The 21153-nt window shown below is 41.4% G+C and overlaps 1 protein-coding gene across 1 annotated transcript in view; it reads left to right on the forward strand.

The window, feature by feature from the left end:
* Positions 1-20869, forward strand: part of mogs (mannosyl-oligosaccharide glucosidase) — a 46302-nt gene extending 25433 nt beyond the window's left edge. Inside the window, exons 3-5 of the mRNA XM_043684977.1 lie at positions 9375-9595; positions 11748-11941; positions 19004-20869. Coding sequence (XP_043540912.1) covers positions 9375-9595; positions 11748-11941; positions 19004-20747 — 2159 coding nt within the window. The 3' untranslated portion in view covers positions 20748-20869. The remainder of the gene's footprint in view (positions 1-9374; positions 9596-11747; positions 11942-19003) is intronic.
* Positions 20870-21153: the final 284 nt, after the last annotated feature.

Genomic DNA, 21153 nt, shown 5'->3' on the forward strand with positions numbered 1-21153 from the left:
GCAGATGACACAAAGATCGGTGGAGTAGCAGATAGTGAAGGGGACTGTCAGAGAATGCAGCAGGATATAGAGAGATAGATTGGAGAGTTGGGCAGAGAAATGGCAGATGGAGTTCACTCCAGGCGAATGTGAGGTGATGCATTTTGGAAGATCCAATTCCAGAGCGACTATACTGTAAATGGAAAAGTCCTGGGGAAAATTAATGTACAGAGAGATCTGGAAGTTCGGGTCCATTGTTCCCTGAAGGTGGCAACGCAGGTCAATCGAGGGGTCAAGAAGGCATACGGCATGCTTTCTTTCATCAGATGGAATATTGAGTACAAGAGTTGGCAGGTCATGTTACAGTTGTATAAGACTTTGCTTTGGCCACATTTAGAATACTGTGGCACATTACCAAAAGGATGTGGATGCTTTGGAGAGGGTGCAGAGGAGGTTCACCAGGATGTTGCCTGGTGTGGAGGGCATTAGCTGCGAGTAGAGGTTGATTAGATGAGATAAAAGGAGGTTGAGGGGGGTGCTGATGGACATCTACAAAATCATGAGCAGTATAGACAGGGTGGATAAAAAGAAGCTTTTTCCCAGAGTTGGGAACTCAATTACTAGGCGGTCACGAGCTTAAGGTGAGAGGGGAAAAGTTCTTTACGTAGAGGGTGGTGGGTGCCTGAAACCCATTGCCAGCGGAGGTGGTAGAGGTGGGTACGATAGTGTCATTTAAGATGTATCTCAACAGATACATGAATGGACAGGGAGCAAAGGGATACACATCCTTAGAAAACAGACGACAGGTTAAATAGAGAATCTGGATAGGCGCAGGCTTGGAAAACCAAAGGGCCTGTTTCTGTGCTGTAATTTTCTTTGATCTTATTTCTGCAGGCTTACCTTTATCCACCGCGCATGTTACTACTTTAAAGAACTCCAAAAAGTTAGATAAACCATAATTCAGGTTACCCCGGACAAAACCCATGCTCACCCTTCCCAGTTACCTTAAGGTTTTCTAGACATGTTACTATAATATCTTTAATGTTCAATTCTGACATTTTCCGCACAATAGACATCAAGCTAACTGGCCTATAATTTCCTGTAATCTGCCTCTTCCTCTTCAGCTAGCCTCATTTAGATTTTAATTACTAGTCTTAGACTCACTCTTCTCCCTTTCAAAGTAGACGTTTAATCAAGTCATATTGCACTCATTGATACCTGGATATGTCTTAACTATGATGTTATTAATTCATCTTCTCACGTCACACAACACCAAGTTGAATATGACCTGCTCTGTGGTGACTTCCAGAATGTTCTGCGCTTAGAATATCTTGAAAGCATTCAGTGAACTCCTCATCCAGGCTACGACTGTTAATCTGATTTTTCCAACTTGTATGTTTGTTTTAAATAGAGGAAAATCTGCAGGAAGCTGCAACACAAAGGGACTTGGGGTCTTGTGCATGAAACACAGAAAGCTAACAGCCAGATGCAGAAGGTTATTAGGAAGGTGCATGGGATGGAACATTGGCACTTATTTCAAAAGGGTTGGGGTATAAGTAGGGGGAAGTTGACAGTGTGTTGCTGGAAGAGCACATCAGGTCAGGTAGCATCCGAGGAGCAGGAGCCCTGATGAAGGGCTCCAGCCCGAAACGTTGATTTTCCTGCTCCTTGGATGTTGCCTGACCTGGTGTGCTTTTCCAGCAACACACACTCAACTCTGATCTCCGGTATCTGCAGACCTCACGGTCTCCCATAAGTAGGGGGAAGTTTTACTGCAACTGTACTGTTGGTGAGACCATATCTGGAGTAACATTTCGGGAAAGATATCGTTTCGGTAGAGGCAGCTCAGCAAAGGTTGATTAGGATGATCCCCAGTCTGGAAGAATTGCTTTGTAATGAAATGCCAACAGATTGGGATTCTACTAACTGGAATTTAGAAGAGTAAGAGGTGATTTCATTATAACATACAGATTTCCTTTGAAGCATTTGCAGCAATCTTCATCCAGGAGTGCCAAGTGGATGATCCATCCTGGTCTCCTCCAGTGGTCCCCAACATCACAGATACCAAACTTCAGCCAGTTTGATTCACTCCACTTGATATCAAGAAACTGTTGCAGGCACTGGATACTGCAAAGGCTATAGGCTCTGACAACATTCTGGCAATAGTACTGAAGTTTTATGCTCCAGACTTGACATGCCTCTCGCCAAGCCGTTCCAGTCAGCTACAACATTGACATTGACCCAACAATGTGAATAATTTCCCAGGTATTGCCCAAACAACATCCAACCAGGCCAACACTGCTCCATCATTATTAAAACTAAAGGGCATTGATTTAAGGTGAGAGGGGAAACATTTAAAAAGAACCAGAGGAGTAAACTTTTATGCAGAGGGTGGTGTGTGTATGGTACGAGTTGCCAGAGAAAGAAAGGGAGGTGAATATAATTGCAAGATTTAAAAGGCATCTGAACAGTTATATGAATAGGAAAGGTTTAGGGAGGTATGGGTCAAAGGCTGGCAAATGGGACGAGGTCAGATTGGAATGCCTGGTTGATGCAGACACGTTGGACCAGTGGATCCGTTTACATGCTGTGTGAATCTTTGACACCATCCATCACTTAGAGTCATCAACAGTGCTGGCAAGCAGGGCCTGCTCGGCAATATCCTGTTTTCGGTTCCACCAGGGCCACTCACCACCTGACCTCATTACAGCCTTGCTTCATGCCTGACACTTAGTAAGGTGGTTGTAGTTGTTGGATGTCAGTGATATCAGCTCCAGGATATCTCTGCAGGGTAGTGTTCTCGGCCCACTCATCTTTCAACCAGCTGGGACTTCAGCCTGGCTTCGTGACAGGAACACTATCTTGGAGATCAAAACAGATACAGGAGTACAAGAGTAGTTCATTCTGCTCTTTGATCCTACTCTGCCGTTCAATATAATCTGGGCTGATCACCCAATTCAGTATCCTGTTCCCTCTTCTTTTCCTTGTACCCTTGATCTGTTTAGCCCTAAGAACTATATCTAACTGCTTGAAAACATTCAATATTTAGGCCTTATCTGTTTTCTGTGACCGAGAAATCCACAGGATCATCACTGTCTATGTAAATACGAATGCTTGATTTGATCTTAAATTAATGTCATTAACATAGAACATAGAAAAATACAGCGCAGTACAGGCCCTTTGACCCTCGATGTTGCAACTAACCTACACTAGCCCACTATCCTCCATATGCCTATCCAATGTCCGTTTAAATGCCCATAAAGAGGGAGAGTCCACCACTGCTACTGGCAGGGCATTCCATGAACTCACGACTCGCTGAGTAAAGAACCTACCCCTAACATCTGTCCTATACCTACCACCCTTTAATTTAAAGCTATGCCCCCTCGTAATAGCTGACTCCATACGTGGAAAAAGATCATCTGAAGCTTCCCTCACACCCACCTCAGTCCTGAACATTATACCCAAAAAGTTGACTTCTCCATCTCCTGATGCTGCCTGACATGCTGTGGTCTGGAACTCAATTCCTCTACCAATTAAAGCCAGTACGCCATATGCCTTCTTTACCGCACTATTTACCTGGGTGGCAACATTCAAAGATTTGTGTATATGGACACCAAGATCCCTCTGCTCATCTACACTACCAAGTATCCGACCGTTAGCCCAGTACCCCATCTTTTTGTTACTCTTACCAAAGTGAATCACCTCACACCTACCCACATTAAACTCCGCTTGCCACCTTTCTGCCCAGTTCTGCAGCTTATCTATATCCCGCTGTAACCTGCCACATCCTTCCTCACTGTCTACAACTCCACCGACTTTCGTATCATCCGCAAACTTGCTCACCCAACCTTCTAGCCCCTCCTCCAGGTCATTTATAAAAATGACAAACAAAAAATTAAGCAGAAGAAATGAAGATTAGTTAGAAGACTGATGTATTTACACATAATACTCCTTTTAAAATTTTAAAAACACAGTAGTAGTCTAAAACCATTACTAGACTACTTACTCCAAGGTAATCTATTTTTACTATCTTCTCACTTTCCCAGAAGCCACTGCTTTTCCATCTACCTTCATCCAAAGGCTCCTGTTGATCCACCCAGAACTGAAAACAACGTTTTTCTTCAAATCCATGTGCACTTAATGTAAGATTTAAAAATCCAAATTTAAATGTCATTAAATCTCAGTACACTTTGTTCTTCAGTATAAAGCCTTTGAGAAAGTTCTACTTGGTATGCTACTTAGTCACGTTAGATCACGCGGGATTCGGGGAGAGCTTGCCAATTGGATAGATAATTGACTTTAGGGCAAGAGTCAGAGGGTGCAGATGGAGGACTATGTTTCAGACTAGAGACCTGTGACCAGTGGTATTCCACAGGGATTGGTACTGGGCCAACTTTAGTTGAGTCACTTAATGTCAATGATTTGGTTGAGAATTTAGGAGGCATGGTTAGTAAGTTTATAGATTACACCAAAATTATTAGAATTGTGGCAAGTGAAGAAGGTTATCTAAGATTACAAAGAGATCTTGATTAACTAGATCAATGGGCTGAGTAGTGGCAGATGACGTTTAATTTGGATAAATGTGAGGTATTGCATTTTGGTAAAACAAATAAGGGCAGCACTATACAATTAAAAGTAGAGCCCTGGCTAGTGTTATAGAACAGAGACCTTGAACTTTGAGTCACAGGTAGACAGGTTAAGAAGGCATTCAGGAGATGTGCCTTCATTGCTTAGATTTTTGAGTATAGCATTTGGGATGTCATGTACAGGGCGTTGGTGAGGCCTCTTCTGAAAGAGTGTGGAGTTCTGGTTGCCCTGTTATGGGAAGGATATTATTTAATTGGAGAAGGTTCAGAAAAGATTTACCAAGATGTTGCTGTGAATGGTGGTTTGAGTTCTTAAAATAGACTGAGAATTTTTTCACTGGAATGTAAGAGGTTGAGGGGTGACTTTTTAGAGACTCATGAAATTGTGAGAGACATAGATAAGGTGAATAGCAAAGGTCCTTACCCTCGGGTGGGGGGAGTTAAAATCTAGGGGACATATTTTTAAGGTGAGAGGACAAAGATTTAAGACCATAAGATGTAGGAATAGAAATTAGGCCATTCAGCCCATCAAGTCTGCTCCACCATTCAATCATGGCTGGTGAGTTTCTCAACCCCATTCTCCTGCCTTCTCCCTGCAACCTTTGACCCCTTAACAATCAAGAATGTATCTTAACTGTACTCAACCTCGCCTCCATAGCCTTCTGTGGCAATGAATTCCATAAATTCACCACTCTAGCTGAAGAAGTTTCACCTCGTCTCTATTCTAAAGGGTCTTCCCTTTAATCTAAGGCTGTGCTGTCAGGTACTAATCTCTCCTACCATTGGAAACATCTTCCCAACGTCCACTTTATCCAGACCTTTCTGTATTCTGTATACATTTCTCCCCCTGTTCTAGGCTTTGCATGACAGCTTCTGCTTTTAGTCTCGATATCGGTGGCTGTTCCATTGATATTTCTGCATATCTGGCCATTGAAGATGAAGTGGATCATAAGGCACAGATCTAGCAGTTTGAGGGTGATTTCTTGGCTGATGGTGTTGGTGTTGTAAGTTGCCTGCATTCATGGTCCTTTGAATAGTGAGGCTAGTGTTTCCTTAGCTAGAGGATCTCCATGAAGGTGAACAGAGCAGTCACATCGAAGGAGGCTAAAATCTCGTCCTCGATTATTTTAGTGTCATTGATGATACTGAGGAATTCTTGGATGGAGAGGGTTGAGTTGTCCACTAGCTGTTTTAGTCTTTGATGCAGTAGTTTAGCTAATCCATATGTCAGTGTTCCTGGGAGTGAAATTATGGGTCTGAAGACGGGGGTGCCTGGTTTGTGGACGATGGGACATATCTTTGCACTTTTAGATTTCTGAATTTTCTCCCTATTTAAAAAATAGTTTATGCCTCTTTTCTCCCTACCCAAGCGTATGACCTCACGCTTTTCCACATTGTACTCCATCTGCTACTTCTTCATTCACTCTCCTAACCTGTCCAAATTCTTCTGCAGCTTCCCTGCCTCCTCAATACTACCTGTCCCTCTGCCTATTTTTGTAGCATCTCCAAACCTAGCCAAAATGCCCTCCGTTCTTTCATCCAGATGATTAATATATAAAGTGAAAAGTTGTGGTCCCAACACTGAGCCTTGTGGAACTCCACTAGTTAGCAGGTGCTATTCTGCGAAGGACCCTTTTATCCCTACTCTCTGCTGACTGATAGACAGCCATGCTTCTATCCGTAGAACATAGAAAAGTACAGCACAGAACAGGCCCTTTGGCCCACGATGTTGTGCCGAGGGTTAATCCTAATGTAAAATATAATAACTTAACCTACGCACCCTCAACTCACTGCTATCCATGTGTATGTCCAGCAGTTGCTTAAATGTTCCCAATGACTCTGCTTCCACCACCACAGCTGGCAACGCATTCCATGCACTCCCAACTCTCTGAGTAAAGAACCTACCTCTGATATCTCCTTTATACCTTCCTCCTAATATCTTCAAACTATGACTTCTCGTACCAGTCAATCCTGCCCTGGGGAAAAGTCTCTGGCTATTGACTCTATCTATTCCTCTCATTATCTTGTATACTTCGATCAGGTCTCCTCTCTTCCTCCTTCTCTCCAGAGACAAAGGTCCGAGCTTATTCAACCTTTCTTCATAAGGCAAGCCCTCCAGTCCAAGCAGCATCCTGGTAAACCCTCGCCAAAGCCTCTGTATCTTTCCTATCGTAGGGCGACCAGAACTGGACACAATATTCCAAGTGTGGTCTCACCAGGGACTTGTAGAGCTGCAGCAAAACCTTGTGGCTCTTAAACTCGATATCCCTGTTAGTGAAAGCCAAAACACTATATGCTTTCTTAACAACCCTATCCACTTGGGAGGTAACTTTGAGGGATCTATGTACTTGTACATCCAGATTCCTCTGTTCCTCCACACTGCCAATAATCCTGTCTTTAATCCTATATTCAGCATTCGAGTACGACCTTCCAAAATGCATCACTTTGCAGACCATGGGGAACCCTATCAAATGCCTTGCTGAAATCCATATACACCACATCCACTGCTCGACCTTCGACAACCCGTCTTGACACCTCCTCAAAGAACTCAGTCAGATTTGTGAGGCATGACCTGCCCCTCACAAAGCCATGGTGACTGCCTTTAACTAAAGACGTTTCAGAAATGACAGCCAGACCACTGAGACCCCTTGGAATCCTAGTAGCACACAAACCCACCAACACTCTCAAACAAAAACTAACAAACTTAAAAGACCCAGTACAACCCATGGACAAAACCAACTTCACCTACAAAGTTCCATGCAAGGACTGCCACAAACACTACGTAGGGCAAACAGGAAGAAAGTTAGCCACCAGGATACACGAACACCAGCTAACCACAAAAAGACACGACCCTCTCTCCCTCGTAGCCCTACACATGGATGACAAAAAAACCACCAAGTCGACTGGGACAACACATCTATCCTGGGACAGGCTAAGCAAAGACATGCCAGAGAATTCCTAGAGACCTGGCACTCCAACCACAACGCCATAAACAACCACACAGATCTAGATACCATCTATCAACCCCTCAGAAAACGAACAGGAAATGACATTACCACAAACCCCAGGAACCCCATCCAGGAGAAAGATATAAATAGAAAGCAGGAGACAACAGCTTCGCTTCACTTGGAGGTCGCCACTGATGATGTTACCTAGCCAGGTAATGAAACGTCTGGATATCAAACCTACAGCTCAGCGAGCAAACCTACACCCTAAACCTCAACCTGAGCTACAAACTTTGCAAACATCTTACCAATGGCCAAGGTCAGCTTATTGACCTGTAATTTGCCATCTTTTGCCTCACTCCCTTCCTAAACCGAGGGGGAGGTTCATTAGCGATTTTCCAGTCCCCGGGACCCTCCCTGACTCATATGATTCCTGAAACATCACCACTAACACCTCCACTATCTCTTCAGCTATCTCCTTCAGAACTCTGGGATGTAATCCATCTGGTTCAGTTTATTTATCCACCTTTGACCCTTCAGTCTTTCTAGCACCTTCTTGGTGATGACTCCTGCACTCACTTCTGCTCCCTGACTCTGTTGAATTTTTGGGTTGTTACTCATGTCTACCATGAAGACTGGTGCAAAGTACTTGTTCAGTTCCTCCACCATTTCTTTGTTCCCCATTGCTACTCCAAGTGTCATTTTTCAGCGGCCCAATGTCCTTTTTTGCCTCTTTTTCACCCTTTTATATATGTAAATAAACTCTTGCCATCTTCTTTAATGTTACTGACTTGCTTATCCTCAGATTTAATCTTCCCTCCTTCTTTGTTTTTAGTTGTCCTTTGATCTTTGTAGGACTCCCAGTTCCCTGGTGTTTCACTGCCTTTTACTTCATCTACTTTCTCTGTCGCTTTTATGCTGTCCCTGCCTTCCGTTTGTCAGCCATGTTTGCCTCACCCTCCCTTTAGTATGCTTCTTTTTCCAGCAGATGAATTTCTGCTGTGTCTCCTGAATTATAGAGGAACCTCATGGGTGGGGAATATTTTGTTTGGATAATTGAATGCCAGATAACACAGTTTGGCCAAGCATTGGGACCTTGCGATCTTGCTGGATAATCCAAATTTCAGATAATCCAGGTTCCTCTGTATTCCCAGAAACTCCTGCCATTGCTGTTCCACTGTCTTTCCTGCTAGGTTCCTCTCCCTGTCAGTTCTGGCCAGCTTCTTTCTCATGCCTCTGTAGTTACTTTTATTCAATTATAATACAGTTTCATCTGATTCCAGCGTCTCCCTGTCAAGTTGCAGAGTGAATTCTATCACATTATGGTTACTGCCTCCTAAGGCCTGAAGGGCAACTTTTTTTTTGTACAGTGGTTCATGTATGGAATGAGCTTACAGATTAAGTGGTGGTTGCTTTTAAAAAACATTTGGGTAAGTACATGAATAGGAAGATTTGGAGGAATGTAGGCTAAGTGCAGGCAGATGGGACCAAATCAATTTGGTAACATGGTCAGCGTGGACTGGTTGGACCGAAGGATTCATTTCCATGCTGTATGATTCTATGACTCCATATCATATCCTTCAAGTGATCATGGTCTTGTAAATCAAATCCTGACAGGTATCTGGCTTATTCTCACAACTAGGATCATAACAGGAGGTGCATGTTGAGAATGTGTATCTATATGATTAAAAACTTGATGAAAGTGTGGAAAGATGAGTTCTACTTCTACCCTTCGCTGTCTGATAATGAATGGCTTTATTATATTCTGGTGTTTTCTGGATATGATTAACATAACGCTCAATCTCATATTTTGTTGCAGCATTATTGATCAATCGATTTATTTTGAATTTATTCTGAAATTTAGGCTTGATGTGGCTCCAGCAGTTCAAAGCTGAGGTGAATTTGCGTCATACATGTGAGCAAGGTGATCGGTTACCTGGCTATGGCTGGCTCATGCATGATGGAATCAACTTTGGCATACAGGAAATTAAAGACAATGATTTCATTTTAACAACTGAGTTTGTGAAACGTCTTGGTGGACAGCATGGTGGAGACTGGACGTGGCGAATTACTGCTAAACCACAGGTATGTCAATATTATTTTTTGAAAATATGTTTCCAATGGTTATATGATCATCAGGCCCTATTATTTGGACTGAAATTTGATGCTTCATTATATATGCATGAATCTCTGAGGTTGCTACATAATTTTGATTTTGGTCATTGAAGTTACATATACCTAAGTACAGTTAAAAGTTTTGTTTTGAGAACGGTAGGGAGGATTCAAGGATGGAGTCAATTTGGCCACAGCGACACAAAACAGTTGACTGCAATATTCAGTGTGGTCCACAGACCACCAGCTAACAGAAAGGACCTAGAGGAACAAGTCTGCAAGGAAATGACAGAAATGCCAGCAGTATAGCGCAATTATAATCAGAGACTTGCCGAAATCTTGACAGGGATACTGGAAGTGTAAGTGTTCCTGGATTTTGTTTGGCAGATGAGTAGGTGAGAAAGACTCAGCCTAAATTTCTAAAGGGGGAATGGTGTTTATCTAGTTTGTTCCTGTCTTCTGAAGAGGTAACAGAAAGGAATGATGAGGGTAACATTGACGTGTTATAAATTAATTTCGGGAATGCCTTGGATACAGTGCAAAAGTTATAGGTCAAGGTAAAAAAGGATTAGGAGCAAAATTGTTGCAAAATTGGATGTGTGATAAGAAACAGAAGGTAATGGTAAATGGGTACTTTTGTGTTTTGCAAAAAAAGTGGCAGAATTCACCATCAAGTGACTTAACCGTTATGAAACACAAGATATTGGAAAAGTTTGGCAAACAGGTTTATGAACAAATTAGTGACTTTTTTTTGTAAATTTATTGTTTAACTGTTTTCATTTTGCACAGCTTGACAGTGTGTAAACAAATTGAGTTACGTAGGAGCCTCCTCAGCACTCTTGAAACTTCATTTAACATAAATTTGGAGGTGGATATCCTGGGATTAACTCATTGAGGTTTTCGTATTGCCTTTTTTTCAGTGTCACTGGATCGAAATGCTGGAACTCCCTTCCTAGAAGCATTACAGAGACATACAGCACAGAAACAGACCCTACAGTCCAACTTGTCCGTGCCAACCATATTTCCCAAATGAAAATTTGGAACGGCACGGTGGCTCAGTGGTTAGCACTGCTGCCTCACAGTGCCCGGGACCCAGCCTCTGGTTCAATTCCAGCCTCTGCCAACTGTCTGTGTGGAGTTTGCATATTCTCCCCGTGTCTGCGTGGGTTTCCTCCGGGTGCTCCGATTTCCTCCCACAGTCACAAAGAATGTGCAGGTCAGGGTGAATTGGCCATGCTAAATTGCCCATAGTGTTCGATGCATTAGTTAGAAGGAAATGGATCTGGGTAGATTACTCTTCGGAGGGTCAGTGTGGGTTTGTTGGGCCAAATGACCTGTTTCCATGCTGTAGGGAATCTAATCTTAAAAAAAGTCCCATCTGCCTGCTTTTGACCGATATCCCTCTTAGCTTTCCCTATTCACGTACCTGTCTAAATGTCTTTTAAATGTTGTAATTGTGCCCACCTCTACCACTTCCTCTAGCAGTTCATTCCATATGTGCACCATGCTCTGTGTAAAAAAGATGCACCTCAAGTCCCTTTTAATTATTTCCCCACTTATCTTAAACCTGTGCCTTCTAGTATTTGGACTTCTGTACCCTGGGAAAAAGACGTTAGTTATTCACCTTATCCATGCCTGTCATGATTTTGTAAACATCTGTAAGGTCACCTGTCAGCCTCCTACACTCCAGGGAAGAAGCTCATCACCTATCCAGCCTCTCCTTATAATTCAAGCTCTCCAGCCTGGCAACACCCTTGTGAATGTTTTCTGCACCTTTTCTAGTTTAATAACATCCTTCCTATAGCAGGGCAACCAGCACTCCCAACGTGGCCTTGCCAATGTCATGTACAACCACAATATGATGTCCCACCTCCTATACTTACTTGTGTACTTAGTCCACATGGACTGCAGTGGTTTAAGAAGGCAGCTCACTGCTATTGTAATGAAGAAAAGTTATAGATGAGCAAAAAATGATGACCTAACCAGTATTGCTCATTCTCTAAACTCTTTTTGAAAATGTTCCAAGGAGGCAGGACTCTCTACTTCTGCACGAAATCTATTATTTATCCTTGGTAAAGATAGGACAGTGATGTGTTTTTCATGGGCAACCTGTTTTTGATTATAGAGTTCTATCCCAGAGAACCCAGTGATATCGTTACTGTTTTACGTTGCTGGTGATGGAGAAGGAATACTTCAGCCACACATTGAGGAAAAAAGCAAACTCCTGGCAGTATCTGGTTCATCAGAGGAACTGGGCAAATTCACAATTACCTTCCTGGCACCAACTACGTTAAAATCTAGGAATTATAAGTATGCCAGGTAAGATTAGCTCTTTGTCTCAAACAAACTGGAAATTTATGTTTTAAAAACAAGTTTGAAGTCATGCTTAGTTGCAGAGCTATTTTATATATAGGTCTATGTGCATTCTTATAGATGTTTTGTACATATAGATGGACATTCACTCACAGCTCTGTTATAGATTGGTACATTCACTAGAATTATTTTACACATAGTGTATATTGTCACAGTAAAATCTACAGAGTTAGTGTGTATATAGAAGTTTTTTTTTCACATATCCTTTAGCTTGATCTCTATATATGCACTATACGTGGAGGGCATTAGATTTGTCTTGATCGTCATGATGTGTAGGAGCATGAGGAAAAGGCAGGAGGTTAGCATCAGAGAATAGAACTGGTATAGGCATGATTGGTCAAGTGGTCTCCTTTTGTATCGTTATGATCTTATAATATAGGCATTAGAGAACTAGAGTTTATGAAGGGATGTGTTCACATACATTCAGACCTACAGTGTGTGTAGGGGTATTATGCATTATTTATGGTTATATGTGTTTCAGTGCAGGTATATAACAAGAAACTTGTACTTACTGATCATTTATGAAATCCTTAGAGATACTGACTACACAGAATCTGCAACATGATTGTATTGCCACGTGAGGATGTGTAAACATCAAAGGCTGAGGCAGCTTTTGTTTTACAATTTAGATTTATGGTCTGTTTATATCTTGGTGTGTTGAGGAGTAACCTTGGACATGTTGGCCAGATATCTTACAATTATACAAAAGAGTTATGCAGAAGGAGTAACTGTGGAGAAATTGTTCATATTGAAAATTCCCATGTTCTTTATTCAGCTTTGGAGTAATAGCTGTAAGGAAAACGAATAAGGTTTTTGGGAGACACAAAGGCCTAAATTAAAATATGCATTTGCATTCATTGTCTTTTCAGTTCATTTATTTATATAGGCAGAATCTAGCAGACATGAAAAGCTTTTGTATTTCATAATTTGATTTTGGAGGACCTTTTTCATTGCTTCATTCTCTCTGCTTGCTGTACACTGCATACTACTCAGAATCTTGGAATAGGTACAGCGCAGGAAGAGGTGACAATTGTGGTCCTGCAGGAGTCTGCTCTTGTTCTAACTTAGAACAATCACACAGACGAAGGGAGCATGGGGAGGCAATGGCCTAGTGGTATTATTGCTAGATATTAATGTAGAAATTGAGCTAATGTTCTCAGGAACCGGATTCAAATCCCAACCATGGAAGATGGTAGAATTTGAATTCAATAATAATCTAGAATTAAGAATCTACTGATGACCATGAAACTATTGTCAATTGTCAGAAAAAACCATCTGGTTCTCTAACATCCTTCAGAAAAGGAAATCTGCCGTCTTTACCTGGTCTGTCCCAGATGTGACTCCAGACCCACAGCATTGCAGTTGAGTCTCAGCTGACCTCAGAAATGGCCTAACAAGCCACTCAGTTCGAAGGCAACTAGGAACGGGTGATAAATGTTGGCCAGCCAGTGACACCACATCCCACGAGTGAATTTTAAAAAAAAATTGACACCATTCAGCCAAAATAACCCGCTTCATTGACACCACATCCATACTCTCTGTCCACCACTACCGTCGACACTCAGTTACGGAAGTATGTACTATTTACAAGATGCACTTTTGAAATTCACCAAAGCTCATTAATTAATATCTTCCAAACCTATGAAGTTAACAATCACATAACACCAGGTTACAGTCCAACAGGTTTAATGGAAAGCACACTAGCTTTTGGAGCATCGCTCCTTCATCAGGTGGTAGTGGAGGGCTCAATCCTAACACACAGAATTTATAGCACAAATTTACAGTGTGATGTAACTGAAATTATACATTGAAAAATTGATTGTCTGTTGAGTCTTTCATCTGTTTGAATGCATTCCAAACCTATGATCAGGACCATCCAGAAAGACAAGGGCAGGGAATGAGAACACCACAATAAACTGCACACCATCCTGACTTGGAAATATATTGCCATTCTTCTAATGTCGATGAGTTAAATTTCTGGAGCTCCCTTCCTAAATGCATCATAAGTGTCCTGTTGTGATGAATGCAGGTTGAAAAGCTTCATAATTTTATCAACTTTTAGCAATATTTATGTTCTGTACTACCAAACAGTTATTAATTTTCCAAAATTCCTTAATTTCAGAAAAACTTTCATTGGACTGGATACATAGGTCTTTGTCTGATTGGGAGGATGGAACAGTGATCTGCAGGGATCTCTGCTGGACTTAAATTTTATCCAATTTATATCTTGAATTCTGCAGTTTTTTTCTGCTGAAGTAATACACTTTCTTTTAATTCTTCCTGTAAAGATAAACAACTTCACATTTTCTCACATTATACTCTATTTGCTAGATATTTTGACCATTCACTCAACCTATCTATATCCATGTAGAACTTTATTGTATCTGCTTCACAATATATATTCTTACTTTGCTCATGTTTTGCTGACTTCTGGAACTTTCCCAATCCTCTGATTTACCACTAATCTTTGTCATTGAGGCCTTTCCCACTTTCTTCCTCTTAATTCATTTTGGTTTTCTCTCACTTTTTCTTGCTTCATTCATTCATTCTTGTTTTATTCATTCACAGAAGGTCACATCACTGGCTTAGCCAGAATTTACTGCACCACCCTAATTACCTAGAGGGCAGTTGAGAATCAACCACATTGCTGAAGGCACATGGAAACGGACAGTGTAAGGAAAGCAGTTTCCTTCCCTACAGGGTATTCACAAATAAGATAATAGACAGTGTGACACAGTTGACATTTGGCCTGCTCTTTAGTCCAGATTTTTAAAAATTGAATGCAAATTTCACCATCTGAGATAATGGGATTCAAAACAATGTCCCCAAAACATTACCTGAGGTTCTGGATTACTAGTCCAGTGACATCACCACCACCTCAACGCACCACACCCCACCCTTTTTCTCACTCCTTTTCTTCTTCTTGTAACATTTTACCCCCTTTCTTTTTCTCTCTCACTCACTTTTTCCCTCTCTTGCTTTCCCCCTTTCATTCACACTTTCCAATCGCAGCATTGCTCACATTGTCTCCTGCTGACTGCCTCCCTCTCAGACACATACATTGTGGTATATGAATATGATCTCATAGCCATTGCAGAAACATTGTTACAAGAAAATCAAAACTGGGAACTTAACATTCAGAGATATTTGACGTTTCAGAGAGAGAGAGGAGTAATGGAAAAGTTGATGTGGTTTTATGGTTAATAAGAGATGAAATGAGGACAGTTGTGACTGATGATCTAGGCTCAGATGATGTGGATCGCTTTTTTTTTAGATTAGATTACTTTACAGTGTGGAAACAGGCCCTTCGGTCCAACAAGTTCACACCGACCCGCCGAAGCGCAACCCACCCATACCCTTACATTTACCCCTTACCTAACACTATGGGCAATTTAGCATGGCCAATTCACCTGACCTGCACATCTTTGGACTGTGGGAGGAAACCGGAGCACCCGGAGGAAACCCACGCAGACACGGGGAGAATGTGCAAACTCCACACAGTCAGTCGCCTCAGGCGGGAATTGAACCCGGGTCTCTGGCGCTGTGAGGCAGCAGTGCTAACCACTGTGCCACCGTGCCCGCTTTTGGGCAGAGGTAAAAAATGTTAGCCAGGGAAAGAAGACATTGACAGGAGTGTACAGACCCCAAAACAGTAGCCACTCTGTGGGAAAGGCTCAAATAATCAGGTTATATAAAAAGAATACAGCAATAATTGAATGTTTTTAATCTTTGTGTTGTGTTGATTTGGTTAATCAAATTAGAAAGGGTAGCCAGGACAGTGAATTCATCAGAGTGCATTCAGAATAATTCCCTAGCATAATATGTCACAGTGCCAGCTAGGGAGCAGGCTGTCTTGGATCTAGTAATAGGTAAACAAGGCAGGTTTAATAAATGACCTTGGAGTAAAAGATTCCCTAGGAAGTATTGACCATAACATGATAGAATTTAATATTCAGTTTGAGAGTAGAAACTTGAGAGTAAAATCAACAGCATTTAATTTAAATTAAGGGAATTGCAATGAAATGAGGATAGAGTTAGCTAAAGTGAATTGGGTAGACAGATATTAGCAGGAATTATAGTAAACAAACAGTGACATAGGTTAAAGCAGGTAATTCATGATTTTCAGCAAAATTACATCCTGATAAGGAGGACAGATTCTAAGAGAGGGATAAACCAACCATGGCTAACTGAGGAAGTTAAGATAATTATGTTGAAAGAAAAAGCATAGAAGGAGGTAAATATCAGTGGTAGCACCAAATCCAGCAAAGGAGAATTAACAAGATAATAAAATAAACTACAGTGAATATAATGAATATAACAATCTTAACAAGGAATATAACAACTGACAATAAGAGCTTCTTTAAACATATAAAAACAAATAGAGAGGTCAAAGTGAACATAGGCCCTTAGAAAATTAAGCTGGTGAGATGATTTTGGGGAACACTGAGATGGCAGAGGCGTTGAACAGATATTTTATATATAATTTTATAATCGAAGATTGTTTGAACATCCCATAAATATTAAATAATACATGAGTATTAAGTATCATCACTGTCCTGAAAGAAGTAGTTTTTAAAGCAAGTTTTAAAAATTCATTTATGGAACGTGGATCTGGTTGTTAAGGCCATATTTATTGCCAATTCTTAATTGCCCAGAGGACAGTTGAAAGGCACCACATTCTGTGGGTCTGGAGTCACAGACCAGGTAAGGATGGCAGATTCCATCCCAAAAGGATACCAGTGAACCAGATGGGTTTTTCTGACAATCAGCAACAGTTTCATGGTCATCAGCAGACTCCGTTCCAGATTTTTATTGAATTCATATTTGACCATCTGCCGTGGTGAGATTTAAACCTGGATCCCCAGGACTTTATATCGGTCTCTGGATTAATAGTCTAGTGATAATACTACTTGGTCATCGATTCCCCATATTAAACAAACTAATGGGTCTAAAAGCAGTTAAATTCCCTGGCCTAATGACTTGCAGCCTATGATCCTAAAAGAGTTAGCTACAGACACAATGAGAAGTATCAGAAACTTGAAGAAACGCTACTGTGACATACCTATTTGAAAAGGGATGGCGATAAAACCAAGTAATTATAGGTTGATTAGCCTAACATCTATTATTGAAAAAGTATTCAAATCCACTATTAAGGAAGTAATAGAACATTTGGAAAATCCAAATCTAATCAAATACAGTCAGCATTGTTTCCTCAAAGGGCAATAGTGTTTGATGAATTTATTCAAGTTTTTTCAGGATGTCTCAAGTACAGTGATGTGTATATGAATAGGAAGGGTTTGGCAGGATATGGGCCGGGTGCTGGCAGGTGGGACTAGATTGGGTTGGGATATCTGGTCGGCATGGACGGGTTGGACAGAAGGGTCTGTTTCCATGATGTACATCTCTCTGAGTCTATGACTTTACAGTGGATAGGGGGCCAGTAGATGCATTGTATTTGAACTTCCAGAAGGCTCTTGACAAAAATACCTCACCTCCCAAAAGGTGAAGCCATCAGAATCCACGATGTTGGAAACAGTGTATTAGCCTTCACAGAGAATTAGCTTGCAAGAAACAGCAATTGGGAATAGCAACCCATGAGTTTTTCAGGTTGGCAACCCATGAGTTTTACAGGATCAGTGCTGGGACTACAACTGTTTACAATATGTATTAGTGATGTGGCAGAAGCAAGTAAATGCACCAAAGCTAAATTTTCAAGATGATAGAAAAATATGTGGAAAGGCAAGTTGCAAGAGAGATACAAACAGTTTACAGAGATTTGACAAGTTAAGTCAGTGGGCAAAATGTTGGCAAATGTAGTATATTGTGGGAAAATGTGAAATTGTTATTTTGCAAGTGACAAGAAAAGATCAGAACATTGTTTAAATATAGAAAATAAAACTGCAGAAAACTGCAAAACAGGGGTATGAGGGTAGGAGTATACAAAGTACAGAAAGCTAGCACACAGGTGCAGCAGGCATCAGCAGGGCTAATGGAATGCTTGAGGAGAAAGTGAGGTCTGCAGATGCTGGAGATCAAAGTTGAAACTTTATTGCTGGAACAGCACAGCAGGTCAGGCAGCATCCAGGGAACAGGAGATTCGACGTTTCGGGCACAGGCCCTTCTTCCTGAAGAAGGGCCTGTGCCCGAAACGTCGAATCTCCTGTTCCCTGGATGCTGCCTGACCTGCTGTGCTGTTCCAGCAATAAAGTTTCAACTAATGGAATGCTTGCCCTTATTTCAGGAAGGAAGTCTGGCTGCAACTGTACAAGATGCAGGTGCGAGCACATCTGGCATACTCTGAGCAGTTTGGGTCCCCTTACCTAAGGAAAGACATTCAAATCCGCTCCAAGAAGCTTTACTGGAATGATCCCGAATATGGGGTTTTGTCTTGTGAGCGAAAGTTAAACAGGTTGGGATTCTATTCATTGGAGTTTAGAAGAATGAGAGTTGATGATGGGGAAGGATTTCTTCTGAGGATCGAGTGTTTTTGGAACTCTGTGTCACACAGCCTCCATGTAGGGGGAGAGACCTTGTGCATTTTTAAGATAGATTCTTGATTAGTAGGAAAATCAAGGGTTGTAGGGAAATGCAAGAAAATGAGGAATGTTGGACTAGCCATGATCCTATTAAATAATGGAGCAGGCTCAAAGGACTGAACAGACTAGTCCTGTTGCTATTTCTTATAATTTCTCCTGATGCCTGCCTCTTCCTCCCTCCACCAATCTGTGTCCTTCCCTCCTCTCCATTGAAGAGGAAAATCTAATGCATCAATGCACACAACAACAGTTATGCAGCACTTTTAGTTTCAGTGAGGAGAAATCAAACCTTTCTGCAGAATGTATTGCAGATATATTTTGTCATGTATTGCTGGTGTGTATCCATTGCCATAGCAGTATCACAGAACTTCAGTAAATCTAACTGTCACAGAAAACTACAGAACATTCCACCTTTCAGCTTTGGAAACTTGATTTATCTGTTTACCTTCCTGTTCTGTTTCATTTTTGACAGTTACAATTATTTGCGGGCGCACTGTCCAAGTCTGGAGATGATGACAGACATTGTGAAAAACAGCTTGAATGGCCGTTTTGTGTACAACACAGCATCTTCTCCCAGGCGGTACTACATTGGTGTGGATAGCTACAGGCCACCTTCAAAACAAGGCGGGGACACTATGCAAGACAACTTCTTGGTTCATCAAGTGACAGTGCAGGTTCCTTTTGAAGTTGAAGTCCTGTTTGAGTCTGAAAGTTTCACAGATCGATCCAATCATCTTGCTGGAGAAGTCTTCACAAATGAGCTGGAGAAGTGGAAACAAACATTTGATGAAAAATTTAATACCATTTTCAAATTGCCAGATAAAGGCTTTTCACCTCAACAAATTAAATTTGCTAAAGCAGTTTTCAGTAATACAATTGGTGGAATGGGATATTTTTATGGTCAGTCATATGTTCAGTCTATGTACAATGAGTACCCATTGCCTTACCTGGAGGGCCCACTGTACACTGCTGTCCCATCCCGTTCATTCTTTCCCCGAGGATTTCTTTGGGACGAAGGGTTCCATCAACTTTTAATCAGTAAGTGGAATCCATCTATTAGTAGAGAGGTGATTGGACATTGGTTAGATCTGATGAATGTTGAAGGTTGGATACCAAGGGAGCAGATTCTGGACAATGAGGCACGTAGTAAAGTGCCTGCAGAATTTATTGTGCAGAGAAATGAAAATGCAAATCCTCCTACACTTTTCCTCACAATACAAAAGCTAATTGAAGATTTGAATGGACATTTGACTAAAGAAGATAAATCTTATCTAAAGAGACTCTTCCCCCGTTTGAGGACTTGGTATGATTGGTACAATTCAACCCAAGTTGGGTCCTTGCCATCAACCTATCGTTGGCGAGGTCGTGATACTGACACAAACCTGTTCCTCAACCCAAAAACACTGACCTCTGGACTTGATGATTACCCACGGGCATCACATCCATCTGAAGATGAAAGGCATGTGGACCTCCGTTGCTGGATGACTTTGGCATCAAAGATCATGACAGATATTGCAAAAATTTTAGGAGAACCCCATCAAGACTATCAAGGCATGTACGAGAAGTTGAGTGATAACTCTTTGCTCCAGGAATTGCATTGGTCTGAGGATCTGAAAGCATTCAGTGATTATGGAAATCATACTCAGTCCATTATTCTAGAGAGAGAGAAAATCTATGTGCCACCTGGCCAGCCACGACAGCATGTCCAACCTGCCAGACTTATCCGTTCTGTTCGGAAACAACCAAAACTTCAGTATGTTAATGCTTTTGGTTATGTCAGTCTGTTCCCATTCCTGCTTCAAATTCTGCAGCCTGATTCTCCAAAACTACTTCATATCTTAAATGATATCAAGGATGATGAGAAACTCTGGACCCCTTACGGCTTACGGTCACTTTCAAAATCTAACCCTCTCTATTTGAAACGCAACACTGAATATGACCCACCTTACTGGCGTGGACCTATTTGGATTAATATGAACTACCTTGTGGTTCGGGCTCTGCATTTCTATTCCACTCAAAATGGACCATATCAAGAAATGGCAGCAACACTGTACCAAGAGCTGAGGACTAACCTCATATCAAATATGTATAAGCAGTTTGTACAAACTGGTTACTTGTGGGAGCAATATAATGACAGTACTGGCAAAGGGCAAGGTAGTCATCCATTTACTGGCTGGTCTTCCCTGATAGTTTTAATAATGGCAGAGCAATATTAATGCTCTCACTAATGACATCCTGTGTAATGGTTTAGGGCTGTGCCTAGGGGATTATTTTGTGAATGAATCTTTTAATACATGAAGTAATTCAAATTAAACTTCTCTGCATGTCTGCATATTAATTGGAGAAAAAAAATAACTTTATTGCCCACGTCTTCTGTGTGTAAAACAGACACAACAATGACAAATGTATCAGCATTCTGCCCATGTGTTTGGATAACTGCTACTGTTTTCAGGGCTTTTTAGGTGGCCCTGGTGGTCAATTAAAATAGGCATTGGGCTGCTTGGATAAGTGAGAGGCCTAAAGTCTGTTTTAAGGCCCTGTTGAAAGCAGACAGCAGGAATGGTCCAGAGAAGTTTTAGTGGCTGCTGAGAAAACGGGTACACTTCGAAACCGTGATTTTAA

The sequence above is a fragment of the Chiloscyllium plagiosum genome, chromosome 1 (genome assembly GCF_004010195.1).
Source record: "Chiloscyllium plagiosum isolate BGI_BamShark_2017 chromosome 1, ASM401019v2, whole genome shotgun sequence".
Lineage (NCBI taxonomy): Eukaryota > Metazoa > Chordata > Chondrichthyes > Orectolobiformes > Hemiscylliidae > Chiloscyllium > Chiloscyllium plagiosum.